This window comes from Fonsecaea pedrosoi (assembly GCF_000835455.1).
Source record: "Fonsecaea pedrosoi CBS 271.37 unplaced genomic scaffold supercont1.6, whole genome shotgun sequence".
Lineage (NCBI taxonomy): Eukaryota > Fungi > Ascomycota > Eurotiomycetes > Chaetothyriales > Herpotrichiellaceae > Fonsecaea > Fonsecaea pedrosoi.
In genome coordinates, this window is record NW_013550610.1 from 1,169,129 (window position 1) to 1,183,585 (window position 14,457).

The following is a 14,457-nucleotide window of genomic DNA, read 5'->3' on the forward strand; positions in this document are numbered from 1 at the left end:
GCAAATGCCAGGCGGATATGGCCACTCTTCCAAGATGCAATATTGCTCTGACCAAGAACCTCAGAAGTGCTGCAGCTGCGGTCGGGTTTGGATTGACACCGACGCCGGAAGTAGTCTTCTCGACATAATTTCCCAGTTGTAGAGGCATGCTGCCTTTCGCCTTTTGGTCGAACTCTGCCCTTCCCAATGAACGTGACGTACAACCCTCGCAGACTCCAAATAGGGCAGCCATCACTGCCGCTCCAAAGCTGGCTCCTACATGCTTTTCCAATGCCTCTTTATTCCCTACCGTTGAGATGTTCGAGCTGCGGGACGAATCTGGAAGCGCTGGACTGAGGACAAATGGAGATTCGACCATGGCGGCGAGGTTGTAGAGGTGCGCCCGATCGGAGCGGTGGGCGCACTTTGCGTGCAGGTCGTATGTCGACGACGACGACTCATCCGCGGTGCCCAAGACCAGCTCGTTCAGCCGGTCGCACAAGTGTTGGGTGTATTTCACATAGGTCTCTTGGTAGGTCTCTACACTGAGGAAGCCGGGGACGCCGTACCACCAGGAGCAGTAGTCTTCCCAGCCCAAAGCTAAAGATACTTTGATGTAACACGATATGTTCCAAGTCTTTCGTTGTCCAGAAGGGATGGTCAACCGATGAAAAATTCATATTGCGTTCGGCAAACACGACCTGAGGAGGACAATCATCGGCATTGGGGATATGTCTCCTTCGATTTCTCGAGTCTAGAGAGGTAGAGAGGTAGACTTGAGCGGCGCCGGGTGTGCAGCCAAGAGATATATCCCGGACTATCCCAGCATGGAAAAATTCAAGGGAATTATGCACCATTCTTCATTCTGGCCCCCCGGAGTGCGTTGATGCTCGCGGTAAGAACGTTGCCGTTGTTCCTCACATATCGTCCATGGAGGATGCCGCCGCGGACCAGTCGAAGCCGCTGGGAGATTTGATGGTTCGACTTGGGGATGTTCGTCCCGAGGAAGATGTTGGATACGTGGCGATCGGGGTCCTCGATGGTAAGCAAGCGGTGCAGAAGCTGAGTATGAAGAGGGATTGTGCTTAATTTGGAGAAGCGGACTCTACATATCCGCTACTAATGATAAAGGATACGTCCGTTCAGCGTAGAAGTTAGAAGCTACGAATAACAAGTGCTCGCTAGGCACAGGCTCCAGTGGGGAGCTAGTTGGAACGAACATGCCTCCACTGTAAATCGGATGCAGCAAAGGCCGTCCGCAAAATTGCATTCTCGGTTCCAGAAAGTAGGAGTCGTCTCTTCAGACAGTGTGTCCTGATGTACAGCTGTAGTCTGTGTCATATCCAAAGCAGCTGCGAGGTAACAATGCTGACGTTGGCATCAAAGCCCAAATTCGTCAGGAGACCAGCTTCGGCGCCATGGAAAGCAGCAAGGCCACGTTCTGCGTCGAGGAACCACTCCCACCCTGTGTCTCCTTCCAACGTCTTCTTGTTGAGTCGGAGCCGGAGCTTGAGCTCCCAGCCGCTGCAGCCAATATGGATTCGTCTTTGTCTTGTTTGACACTGATTTTGCGATTAGAGAGATATCTGCCGTTTTCTTCTCTGCCGCTATCATTGCCGGTGCTTTTCAGTGGCCTCCTCGCGTACGCAATTGCTCACACACATGCAGACCCCTTCAGGCAGTTCTCCATGCACCATCGGGCATAACACGGCGTGTCGGGCTTTACCACCACGTTCTTCCCCCGCCGATATCATGTCCGGGTTTCGAAGCGAGTCTACAACCTCTCCGTCTGGACCCGGTGTTTGATCTATGTTGCACACCGCTCGCTTTGGCAATCGCAGTTCCCATCATTGTTGGGGGCTACAGTCACGGGAAGGAAATAAATGTCAGTCCTCACTTCTTTGATGCCCAACGTAGGCAGTAATAGGCCAAGGACAAGTGGACAGACACGACCATGTCACGGATACACTTTGAATGCATCGAAATGCAGCGAGTGGTATGGTACGATCGAAAAGAAAAGGGCGTCATTGACTCACGTCCTGAGCAAAGTGGAATCTTGGTCGTATTCTTATCAAAAAAAGAGAGAAAGAAAAAGACCTTTGTGTCATTAATCACATATTGAATCCGCCGCCATCATGGTCCGAGAGCTCGTGTCCCAGGCGCATGATGCACATCCAACGACAACCCGATCCAGTTCTTCGAACTCCCAGTCATGTAAGGTCTGGGTCAATAGATTCCCACGTAAAGAATTGGGACGGGTGAATTCACTTTCTTGCTCGCCGTCTTCTCCGAGCTCCCCAAGTCCATCGACTTTCTCCACTGATCGGGCTCTGTGAATGCGTATGAATTGTGACTCGGTACTCGGTATTGCCGTCTATCTATCTGGTCTCAGTACGAATAGCAAGTAAAGGTCTGCTGCGGCCCTTGGTTCGTCAAGGATAGCACGAGCCACGCCATTGTCCGACTTCTGCTGTCCGCCACCGACTCCGTCGTTGTACAACAAATGTCATAACAACGTCGTCTTCATGCTCATGCTCGTGATGCCACGGAGTAAAAAGCCTCTCTTGCTCAGAAGTTTCAAAAACCTCAACAGTCTTCTCTCTTTTCACCGTCGATCTGTCTCACGACCGGGGGCTGGATCCTCCGCCTGGGGGGCCGCCAACGGTGTCCTGGCCTTGAACTTGTCTCACTTGAAAGTGAAAACGTAAATGATCAATCGCCCCGAGCGCATGGGTTAAGATGGGCTGTGCTAAACGTGCGTCCTAGCTTCCCTCTCGCTCGGTCGCCCAAACCCCCAACTCACAGCGTTACCCAAGCAATCGGCCTGCCGGACACCGTCGTCGCCGACAAGTTTTGTGAACCGACTCTGCAGCAAATGGGGTCTGGTTGGTTGGTCTCGCTTTCTCGCAACTCAACACCATTCAAACCCACTCCAAAGAGAAGCGAATCCCGTGCCAAACTAAGCAGAAAGACACACCACCAACCCCTACAAGGCTACTAGGCAGGTACTAGACCCTTTTTTCTCTCTCATCTGCCGCTCCCTCTTGGTCTTGTGCTGGTGCCCCGTACCTACCGTAGAAGACAATGACGGACAGGGAGGTGACCGCCTTGCCGATTCTCCACGTGAAGTCGAGCTTCTGGTCGTTGCTGAGCGGGGCCAGGATGGTGGTGTCCAAGATCTTCTCGTCGACGTTCGACCCGAACGTGATGCGGGCAAGTAAAGGGGTACGGCGTTCTGATCGGCGACGTGACCAAGGTGTAGATTCTGTCGTACTCCGCCCCCCCTTGGCCGGGTTCTTGATCACGAGCCGGTGCGGCCTGTAGTCGGGCCAGTGCTCGGTCGACCCAGATCATCAACCCTGTGCGTGCCGATGCAGATGCTCGGGGCTATGCTGGGGCATCTGGTCGGCGACCCTCTTCGAAATCGCGTAGATCTCCTTCAACGCCCGTGAGTAGTTGACCGGGGCGTTGAACTTGGTCGTCTTCAGCCCCTCGCCCGAGGCGATCTCCGAGTACAACTGCGCCCACGACGCCACGCTCCTCCAATAGATGTAGAACATGGTCCCGTCCGTGATGACACGCCTCCTCCTCACCACCTGACTGATGAAGGCCCCGTGCTCGGGGTCGAGTTCGAGCGTCAACGCGCCACAGGGCGGGAAGTCGTCCCTCTGCCAGACCACGTCCCCCTCGTCGACCACGTTGGCATCAGTCTCGTCGGTCCCCCGCGTGATCATGTTCGTCGGCTCGCGCCTACTCGTCTTGGTCTCCGAGTCCGGGCACACCGCCAGATGTCTAGGCACACAGGAACCTGAAGACCACCACCAACGCGATTACCGAGAAGCAGGAGATAAACGAGATCACCGAGGTGTACATGACGCCGATCCCATGCACCAACACGGACCTGAGCATGAACAGGATCGTGAACAAGCTCAGCAACGTACACGTCATCCGGTTGACGAGCGTGGGTGGTACATCACCTCGACCTGGATCGACGACGTGATCATGTTCGATAACGACGACCCGTGCGTGGATCATAAACATCTCATTCAAAATAGAAGGAAGAAGAACGACAAAATCATCCTATACCCAGACATCAACATCACCAAGCCCCCGGCGCGTGTCGCCGAACCTCTGAGAGACACGGACAACCCCGAGAGTGTGGTGGACAAGGTCACATCCAAATTGCCAATTACTAGCATAGCAATCTCGTCATCCCATGCATGCATGCAGCAGCAGCAGCAGCAGCAACCGCAACGTCAATGGAGGAGGCCAGGCCCGCAAAAGTGTCATCTTCCAGCTATCGGATTAGCTTCGGGATGTTCGACGACTTTGATGCCCGTTTTCCCTTGTCATGGTCCTGTTCGTTCTCATCGTTCTCATCGTCACCAGCTTCTGTGTGTCCTGTTCCGGTGTTGGTCGGGTAGGGTAGGATTGATGACCCTGTTGAACCAACCAGCCTTTCCACAAGTCCTCTCTGCATTGTCTCGACGATGCCCACCGCCTCGTGCAACTTGACTCTTTGCCTCGTCCAGTAGGCCCCATGCGAAGTCGCGGAGAGGTGCCCAGCAGCGACACCGAACCGGGCACTGCTGGAGGTGCCGCGGCATATATGATGCATTTTGAACATGGGTAGGAACAAGTTGGAGGGTGATGGTGACCCCAAAGTCTCCAGCTGCCGACGTTGGAGTCCAACACCAAGAACAAGGGTGTGACGACGGTGAGCCCGGACACCAGGAGGCATAGGAGCCACCACAGGAGGACCTACGCGCACGAGTACGACAGCAGCGACAGCGAGTCCTTCTGGAACGGCACCGAGAGGAGGGGTGCGCAACCAGACTCGAAGACAAGCAAAGAACGGCATCAACTGGATGAATGTCATTAGATTCATAGCGATATAGAGCTAATAGAGCTAATAGAGCTATCTATATGCGAATAACTGCGACTTGAAAACCCGACCACGAAGGCGCGGGAGAAAGCGGGATACGAAGCCGCATCTCCACGGGTCAACAAGCATGTGAACATCTATGTGTCCGACGGCACCACTAGGTACACCCTCCACTGCTCCACGTCGAGGAACTCCGAGATCTCCTTCGCCTCCACCTCCTTAGTTTTGTTGGTGCGCGGCCAGAAGCACGGAAGGATCTACGAGCTCAGTCTCGATTGTTGGGGTCATGATGGACTTGTCCATGCCGAAGAAGTTCGAGATCATCTCCATCTCCATGTCCATGGACATACCGTACGGGTGAACGCAGGCAGCCTTGACATCGGGCGTGAACATGCGTCTGAAAGCGAAGATGTTGATGTAGGCTCCCGGGTTCGGGAAGGTCGTCTTTCTGAAGCGCTTGCCTGTGCGGCGAATCTTGTTCATCGCCAGGTCGTTGAAGGTGAAGCCGTTTCTGTCCGCGTAATTGGTTAGACCGTCCAGCCTGCCACTGCCACGGCCTGCCATGACATCGTCTTCCATGACAGCGTCTTCTCTGACATCGTCTTGCTTGACATCGTCTTCTTTGACATCGTCTTCTTTGACATCATCTTCTTTGACACCATCTTCCTTGACATCGTCTTGCTTGACACCATCTGAAGAGTCATTGACATTGTCTTCCTTGACATCGTCTTCCATGACTTCGTCTGGCTTGACATCATCTTCTTTGACATCGTCTTGCTTGACATCATCTTCTTTGACATTGTCTTGCTTGACATCATCTTCCTTGACACCATCTTCCTTGACATCGTCTTCTTTGACGTCGTCTTGCTTGACATCGTCTTGCTTGACATCGTCTTGCTTGACATCATCTTCCTTGACATCGTCTTCTTTGACATCGTCTTGCTTGACACCATCTGAAGAGTCATTGACATTGTCTTCCTTGACATCGTCTTCCATGACTTCGTCTGGCTTGACATCATCTTCCTTGACACCATCTGAAGAGTCATTGACACTGTCTTCCATGACTTCGTCTTCCTTGACACCGGGTGGCAGGACACCGTCTTTCTCCGCGCAGCCGGCGCAATACACCTCCCACACGCACGCGGTGGTAAGTCGATGAGTGATGTTGTGGAGTTGCGCAGGCCCGAGCTTCAACTCGACCATGCCCCCGCACGGGACACACAACGCCATGTGGACCAGGCCAAGTTGGTCGTTGTTGTACGAGCTGTAGCTCATGTTGCCGATGATCTCAGTGGTCGTGTGTGCCTAGGCCCCTTTCTGTTTAGCGTCCCGCCCCGGATGACCGCCTCGTACTTACTTTTTTCTTGGCCGATATGATGATCGACTGGTAGTACCACTTTATATTTGCAACGACGCCTACGAAGTTAGTCCCGCTCGTGAGCTCAGTGATTTTGGTCTTACCTTGATGCCCGCGTTCATGTAAACCTGCTCCGTGTTGCCCTTAACCCAGACGAATATTGAGTCCGTGTCCCTGTAGATGGCCCTGAAGCCCCACAGGTTCGGTGTGTGAGTGGAAATACCTAGTTGATGGATTGATGGAATGATGAGTTGATTGGAGAATTGATTGATTAAGCGAGGAGATGAGGAGACATGGCGTGCCCTGTGGATCTGTTGGGTGGAAGGTGGTGGAAAGTGGTGGAAATTATTCGCCCAACATTCCCGATGGGGTTAGTGGAACTCAATAAGGAAGGAAGTGACCAGGTACGTCTTCGAACTCAACATCCTGTGGTTGCTGCCAACGCAGTCAGCATGACGGACAGGATGGTGGGCTCCTTCCCGACTATGCACATGTACTCGTCATCATCAGGATCGAGTCCTCGCCATCGAAGCAATCGCCGATTTCGAGGCTCAACAAGTCCTCGCAATCGAAGCAATCGCCGATCTCGAGGCCCAACAAGTACTCGGTGACGTCGAGGCCACCTTCCTAGTAAGTCTGACGCGTCAGCTGTACACGTAGACGCACATCTGTTGATGAAGATGTTGAACTTGGACATGATCGAGGCGTACAGTGAGTTCCCCTCGATGACGATTGCCCCCTGTAGCACCCGGACTGAGGCTCGAGGATGAACCCGCCTCAAACTCCCTTCCCGTCGACGCCCATGGACCTGCTCATGTCTGATAGGAAGGTCATTTGCAAACCCATCGACACTTTGAAGCATCAGACCATGTGGCCGCTATTGCCCGCGATCAGGTCCTAGATCGAGCACCTGGCCGTACCCGCGAGCGTGCAGCACCTCTCGGGCGTCTTGATGACCTTGGCGACTTACGCGTGCAGGTCCGAGTCCCTGGTCTTGTAGATGAGCATCTGGATAACATCGTAGTCGTCCCTCGGTCTGATCATCATCTCGTCCACGTCCAGCTTCAGAGGTAGGTTCAGGACCTCGGCCATCTTGGGGAAGATGGAGACCCAGTCCCAGGGCAGGTACTTGTCCACGTTGTACATTGAGTCCATGACCGAGATCCCGTTTTGTTCTCGAACGTGTCCGTGAGCCCGAGGACGTTGGCGCAGTAGACCGCGATTCTCTCGATGTCGAAGCCGAAGCCGTTGTGCACATTCACGAAGACGGGCGATAGTGAGTTCAGGATCTCGTATGCCTTGATGCACGTCTCCTCGGACGATGATACCTTGACGAATACGGCCCTCCTCCCCGGCTCGAACGTCGTCTCGGTGGACAATCTACCATGTCTGTAGATCTCCTGCCAGCCGAACTGAGCTTCCGACGTGAGTTTTCGTCCCTGATCTCTGTCCTTCTGTCCTGCCCTGGCCTGCCCTGCTCGACCTTACTCCATCCTTTACCAGCATGGCAGGGTTGGTGGTGTCGGCTTTTTCCACAAGCTCGACATTGCTGATCGGACTGGGCATTGTCGTTTGGCAACTTGCCCGACAACACTAGCGACTCTGATTCGGAACTTCTTGATGCCTTCGCCCGGAAGAGGAGGCAGTTGGACAAGGAAGTGGCCAGGTTCAAGCTGTACGAGCCATCTTCAGGCATGGGTGCGTCATGATGCGCCATCGTGAAATCCGAGTCCATGCCTCTTCATATTTCTTTTGTGTATCGTGAAGCATGTCTGGAGTCTCCTGATGCATTCCAAGGATTCAAGGCAAGTGAACCCTCTTCATCTCACGACTTGCTCGTTGCACTCCGACCCTGGTCTCACAACTCTCTGCCATGAACATGAACATGGACCCAGAATCAACACGACTTCATCGTGAAGTCTGTCCCCTTCCCCTCTTGATCAAGACTTCTACTTGGTACTCTTTTTGGATCGACGATGCATTTGAGGAGCAGCTCCGAGTCGAGCCTGGCTTTCGCGCGAGAAGATGGATGCAATCACCCCAACAATCACTCGTACTTCTGCGGTCAATCGATTGACGACGGTTTTTCATTAGTTACCGGGCCTCGATGTGCGAGAATGCGCGAGCGGGAAGCCACCCCCCCTGGCGAAGGTGCTCACTTCGATGTCCAAACTCAGGGCGTAGAGGGGGGTGGTCTGCGCGGCTCTGGCCACACCCGGACCTCTGCCCGACCCTGGGTCGAAACCATCACATCACCCTTCTCGGATTCGGGGTGTTTTCTGGCCAAAGAGTCAGCGAGTCGATCCCATTGTTCATCCTCCGAAAATCATGGCAGGACAGTGGAAGATATGTGACGTACAGATCCTCTTTCATCATTCATCCCAATCACTGGCTCTGGTGCTTCAGGATGCTCCTCCTTTGCCTTTTTGTTGCTGTCTCTTTCATCTCTTCATGATCCTTCATCCCCTGTTGTGAAGTCTCGGCTTGGAGGTCATGAGCCCGCGGCTGCAGCCAATCTCAGCTGCCAGTCCTCGCTCGTGCACGGCGGTATCAACCTGACCGTTTGTCAAAAGGTTCAGGCCATCATCAACGGTCCCAATTCAAAAAGAAACCTTTTCTCAATCTTAGGAGGCTCAGTAACGCCTTAAAACGCGTTCTTTCTCAGAGTGTGGATGAATGGCTAGAGACAACGCATATAAATCTTGCGGACATATCAAGATAAGAAACCGTAGGGGGCCATTCGAAACGACGACGGAAAAGGAGCCGATCTCATTCTCGTCGCCGCGCTACTCACTTACTCTTATCTCTTTTGCCCTTCTCACTACCCAACAGAAGGCAGTAAGGAGCGCGGGGTAGATGTGCCACTGCTCTCACTTGAAGGGTCGGAAAAGGTTTTGGGTAGTGAAGATAAAGAAAGATTTCTCAAATCCACGAGATCAATGCTAAGATGGCTACCAGAAGGGAGGAAGAGAGCTTCTGAACTTTCTGAAAGACCCGTGGCTACGGGGAGCAATTCCTTAAATTCTCTGTCGGTCTGGTGTGAATCTCACGGGAACAGAAGAAACTGCACAATCGACGCGTATGCTGGGTAGCAACAACTGATCCCGTGGAGGAAGGATTTTATTCGGAAATTGAGCGATTAATGAGGGACTGACGAGTAGCAAAAGCGACCGGTTCTCAAGCTAACTTCCCCTAGACCTTTGACGAAGAGACTAACTTCAGTCCGGACGGCTCCTCTGACGAAAGGGCCTCTATATGTCCTCTCAAAGTACCAACAGTCTATCATCGAGATGGAAGAAAGTCAAGGCAGAGAAGAGGGTGGCTGAAATGCAGGAGAAGGCAGAAAATATTGTCGAAGCAGAGGAGGCTTCTGAGCCAGAGCATGTCACTTCAGAAGAGAACATCACAGGGGCGCTAGGAAAGGATACATCGCGACCGTTGAAGATGCCTCTGTTTCCACAGCCTGATGCTGCTGTCCTTTATGCTGCACTGGTACACTCTCTACAACTTCTCAAGTCGTGTCTCTCTCATTTTGCATATCAAATATCCCATTAGAGCAGTCCGAACCCTACCGAACTCCCAACTGTAACTCTCTCCCTGATTCCCAAATAGCACGCTCCTCTTTTGGGAATTTCGAAGCGTCTCCATACCCTCTGGTTGCCTGTGCGGCGGCAGAACGCGCGCGAGAGATCGATGAAAGAACTCTCAGCGACATAGGTGTTGAGAGCGAGAACACGAAACATGAACCACAGATGAAAAGTTCGGCGTGATAAAATTGGGTACCGCGAATGAGGGTTTCATTATCTTCAAAGCTATCACACATTGCACGCACCCCTTCCATCCCTGTCTTATTCAGTTCCTTCGGTTACCAAAGAAGCGCTCGTTATTGCTGGACAATAAATACTATGTTTTTCCGATGCGGCGAGTTCCATAGCAGCTTGTTTATTACCGAGGATAGCTGGCCTCTCAATCTGCCTCGTGTTCCAACCTTTTCAATTCCTCCTTCAGATATTGCTTTCTGGTTTCCTTTTCTTCCTCTTCCTCTTCTTGCGTTGAGGAGGGTGTGGTCACAGCTGGAGCTAGGCCAAGGGCGTCGCAGCTCGATGTCATGTGATGGGAAGTGTTCGTGAAGCTGATCGGATCGACGCCTAATATCCCGCCATCGCGGTCGAACGCGAATACCCTATACAATGATCGTGTGAACAATGCGACAGTTAGGTTCCGGGAAATGGCTCCCGGAAGAAAGGCACTGCGTGCTCGTCCGCATCCAGGGGGAAGATGCACAGACCAACCCTGTTCTCAGTTCAACTTCTTCCCTCTGGGATCTCGAAGTCGCCCAAGAGAATGTGTGCACAATTTACGCGACGCGGATCAGCCGGACCTCCAGAGACTCGTTGCAATATGACATCTGGTACGGTATCTTACTATATTTCTGCCTGTTGATGAACAAACTCGAGGGTCCGTGCGTTTTGAGTGGTCCCGAGATATCCCATACTTGATCCAGAACCAAAGATAAAGTCGGATAACGGAGCGTTTCACGTACAAGGCGGACAGCGAGCAGGATCAGCAAACGACGCAGGCGGTGGCCAAGCACGTCAATCTTGGGGCCATGGTTGCCTAATTACTCGGCATCAGTCTGACACGCTAATACCTCTCGGCGGCCTCTAGTCCAATTACTCAGGGCCCGAGGCCGAAGACACCACGGATTTCTGTGGTCATTATCCAGGGGGTAACTTCCAAGGGTGGTCGCCATCACGGTCGCTGCGCAGGCAACACCAGTGATTAGCCTCTGAACCAAGTGAGGCATTTCATCGCTTTCAAACAGGCTTTCGCTCCGGTGGTCTATCAATGCCAGCCAACCATTTGCAATTTGCATTTCCAGCGTCCTGGTCGGTATTGCTCCCCTAGTGGAATGGTTGGCTCTCGACGACAGATACTTTCCATCCCTCTGATGAGTTGCCTCCACAACCCTGATGACTTCGTATTGTCGCCTCCCGGCCCCCCGCCCACAGCCCCGACGCAGGGGCCCCCTAGGCGCCAGGCGCCAGGCCCCGGAACCCCCGAATCATTCAGTCAAGAACATTGTCGTACTCGAACCCTTGTCCACAGAGAAGGTTTGTCGAATATCTTCCGGCCGATCATCATGACGCTTAGCTAGGCTTCTTTCAAAATTAGCAGTGGCAAAGGAAGGCAAATCAATATTCATATTACTTGTATCCGCAGTGTCCGAATTGCTGTGTCAACCGTTGGCTTCCGCGTACATAAGGTACTGTTTCCACTCGTGGCAGTCTGTTTCGTTCCAGGGCTCCTTTGGGCGACTGAACCCTGTCACGAAACACCCATGTGACACTGGACACTCAGCTGAGGCCGCCAGCCAAGGGGTCAGGCCGCCAGCCAAGCCGCTAGCTTATCGCACGTATATAGCAGGAGGGATCATACGTCTTCTTCAAGTGCTGACATCTCTATCCAAAGGCTAGTTATCTATCATTATCGATCCCATAGTACACACATTCACCCTTCAGTTAGGTAACTGGTCTGACTCTAACTTACAAGATGTCGACGGACATGACATTCGCGTTCTCGCAGTTGCCTTTCGATATCTTCCACGATGTTGCAAGTCGGCTCGACCATTTTTCGTTGGATAGACTGGCGAAAACGGCCAAGTCTTCACGCCGGCTTCTTCAGACTGAGAATACTGTGAAGGCTGTGATGCAGGTACTATCAATGCGCCAGTATATACAATGGACCATCGGCTGACTACATCAGGTGTATCTGCGATATTGTCTCTGGGTGCAGCTCGCGCTATCGCCGCTTGAACCAGGTCCCGGTCCCAGGCAAACCCTCGCCCGCATTGTCGACTCTCAGTCTGCGTTGCAACAGGCGTCACCGTACTCAGTCTGCATTCTGGCATACACTCCCAATTTCATATACAGCATGGGGGTTTTATGCTACACGACTTCGGACTTCACTCTTCGCATTCTAAATTTCAATGATCGCCGAGACACCGAGCAGGTCTTCGGTCGTGAGTTCTTCACTGGTCAAGTCTGCATCGCGAATCGGGAACAGGCCACCATAGACCTCGAATCTCTGAAAACGATGTGGGTCGAGAGTTACGCCGACGGAATAGTGGTTCTACAGTGTTCGGTTGGTGTCAATTTTACCCGATATATCCTCGCGGTGGATATAAAGAAAACCTCGAATCCCCCTCGGCCTCGAATCCGATTATGTGTATCGACCAAGGGGCCATGTACCAACAAACTTTTCGTTCGGAATAATGAACGATTCATGGTTTTGGGGACTAACTGGGGGCGTGAAACAAACGAAACATGGTTCCTAGAAGTCTATGATCTCGAGACGTCCCAGCAGGTAAATGGTGAGCCACTATTGCTGTCTGATTGCGGCTCCCGTATAGGATCGACAGTGTCTTTTACCATCTACAAAGACCAATTCTATGCCGTCACGAACCAGCTAAGCGGCGAGTGGACGAGCTACTATGGCATCATTACGTTTTCACTACGCCTAGGCGACCCAGATCCGGAACTCACAAACCACCTCATCTGGCGAAGAGAACACATGGACGGACCAATCGACGACACGTGGACTGATCTCAGCTTCCAGATAGACTACTCCACCGGCGAACTCTTGGTGGTCGAGGGAAGAAAAGAATGGGGGCCCGAGGGCGGTCCACTAATCAGGACTTATCACACAACACCCATACGCCGCGCAGATTTAGTGCCGTCCAACGAGATCGACAACAGTCGGCGGGTCCCAGCAGGGAGATACATTCATGCCGAGTTTCGTGACGACGGCGGCGAGAAGGAAGCGACGAAGGAGTATTCCCGAAAGAAGACAAAATGGAACGGGTACTCTTTCAACGCGCAAACTTTCGTCGATTTCATTACGGATGACTTCAACGTGAAAGGCGAGTGGCTCCCTCGAGAACGCACCAAGCTACGCGTGGTAAGTAGACAGGAGTCGAGTCCTCTGGTCAAAGATGCGGTGAATCCGGAAGATTGGGTGCTTCGCAAGCCCAAACGGGATCCGGAAGGCCGGGAGATGGAGGATGGCGAGCGAGCCTTCACGGCGAATACCATCTCTCTCTGGCCCCCGGAAGATGCACCTAAGGATCTACAGGACATGCTCCACTGCAAATGTTTCCGTCGTCAAGACGCCAAGGCAGTGGTGGGGGATGAGGGAATTTTCTTGAGGGCGGGCGGGCCAGGCCCTCTAAATTGGTCTCTGGTTTTTATCTGCTGCGATCCGACCTTTGGCTTTCAGGGGATGCGACGGCTCGATGGGAGTCTTGCCAGACCGAAATGGGACATGAAGACGGAGGACGACGGCGAGTTCGACGTCGAACATCCTCACAACAGAGGCGTGACACGCGAGCCTGCGATGTACGGCGTGATCGGTAGGGGATATTGGGTGCGCTAGTTATGCGAGGATACTATGCTTTCTTTAAACCTATTAAATGCCTCACCAGTTTTGAGGCTGGTCATTGTTGTTGCTGCCTGTGCGATCACCATCGTGATAACCACCTTTCAAAGTCTCGGTTGGTAGCTTTGGTAGCAGGGCGGAGGGGAAGTTGCAGGGGTCACTCTCTCAACGCTTAACTCTCCTTTTCTGCAGCTTCATAATACGGATCCCTGCGAACAAAAATCGCACCGAACAAGAGAGCGCGAATCCTCCACTGGCTCCCAGCAGTTTGCAGCGAAGACTGGGAGAGAGGCACGGTCTGGTACTGGTGGATGGCCACGGCCCCCAGAGGTGCCAGCCACCAGAGTTTTTCATTCCTTGAAGGCGTCGGGTAGGACGAGGGCGTAGGGTAGGACGAGAGCGTCGGGCAGCATTGGTAACGGAGACGACGCCGTAGATTGGGTCGACTCCGCATGTAATGTCCCTACTCCAGGCAGCAATGGGGCCAGCAAAGCGGCTCTGACGGCAACAATACCCGAGAGAGAGCACTCTAAGCTTCCAAACCATGTGAACGCGACAAAAACTGGGAACCTCGGGGCCAAGTGGTGGGAACCTTTACTGTGTACCGAGTACAGACTCCAGGCACGCCCCAAGTGTATATGAAACATCAGATCAGCGTCACTTAAATGACGTGGCCATTGTAGGGGTGACCATACTACTTCCACGTTGATGATACTGTAACCAACCATTATTAAGCCTCTGGATCATGGCGTGAACAGGCGCGTGGCAACTCCAGATCTAGATCCATCGGCAGCGTTGC

General features: G+C 52.9%; 4 protein-coding genes across 4 annotated transcripts; 1 reads left to right on the forward strand and 3 right to left on the reverse strand.

Annotated features, from left to right (window-relative positions):
• Window positions 1–3,332: 3,332 nt before the first annotated feature.
• Window positions 3,333–3,713, reverse strand: Z517_09304 (uncharacterized protein; the record flags this gene model as incomplete). Its single annotated transcript, XM_013425214.1, has 1 exon — window positions 3,333–3,713. One exon carries the CDS (start codon window positions 3,711–3,713, stop codon window positions 3,333–3,335), a length of 381 nt encoding a protein of 126 aa, XP_013280668.1.
• A 563-nt stretch (window positions 3,714–4,276) lies between these two features.
• On the reverse strand, window positions 4,277–4,720 carry Z517_09305 (uncharacterized protein; the record flags this gene model as incomplete). Its single annotated transcript, XM_013425215.1, has 1 exon — window positions 4,277–4,720. The coding sequence occupies one exon, from the start codon at window positions 4,718–4,720 to the stop codon at window positions 4,277–4,279; it is 444 nt and encodes a 147-aa protein (XP_013280669.1).
• Window positions 4,721–5,083: 363 nt separating this feature from the next.
• Window positions 5,084–7,787, reverse strand: Z517_09306 (uncharacterized protein; the record flags this gene model as incomplete). The annotated part of the gene is made up of 5 exons (XM_013425216.1): window positions 5,084–6,169; window positions 6,222–6,260; window positions 6,326–6,407; window positions 7,192–7,601; window positions 7,710–7,787. The coding sequence occupies 5 exons, from the start codon at window positions 7,785–7,787 to the stop codon at window positions 5,084–5,086; spliced, it is 1,695 nt and encodes a 564-aa protein (XP_013280670.1).
• Window positions 7,788–11,774: 3,987 nt separating this feature from the next.
• On the forward strand, window positions 11,775–13,655 carry Z517_09307 (uncharacterized protein; the record flags this gene model as incomplete). Its single annotated transcript, XM_013425217.1, has 2 exons — window positions 11,775–11,936; window positions 11,988–13,655. The coding sequence occupies 2 exons, from the start codon at window positions 11,775–11,777 to the stop codon at window positions 13,653–13,655; spliced, it is 1,830 nt and encodes a 609-aa protein (XP_013280671.1).
• Between the last annotated feature and the right edge of the window lie 802 nt (window positions 13,656–14,457).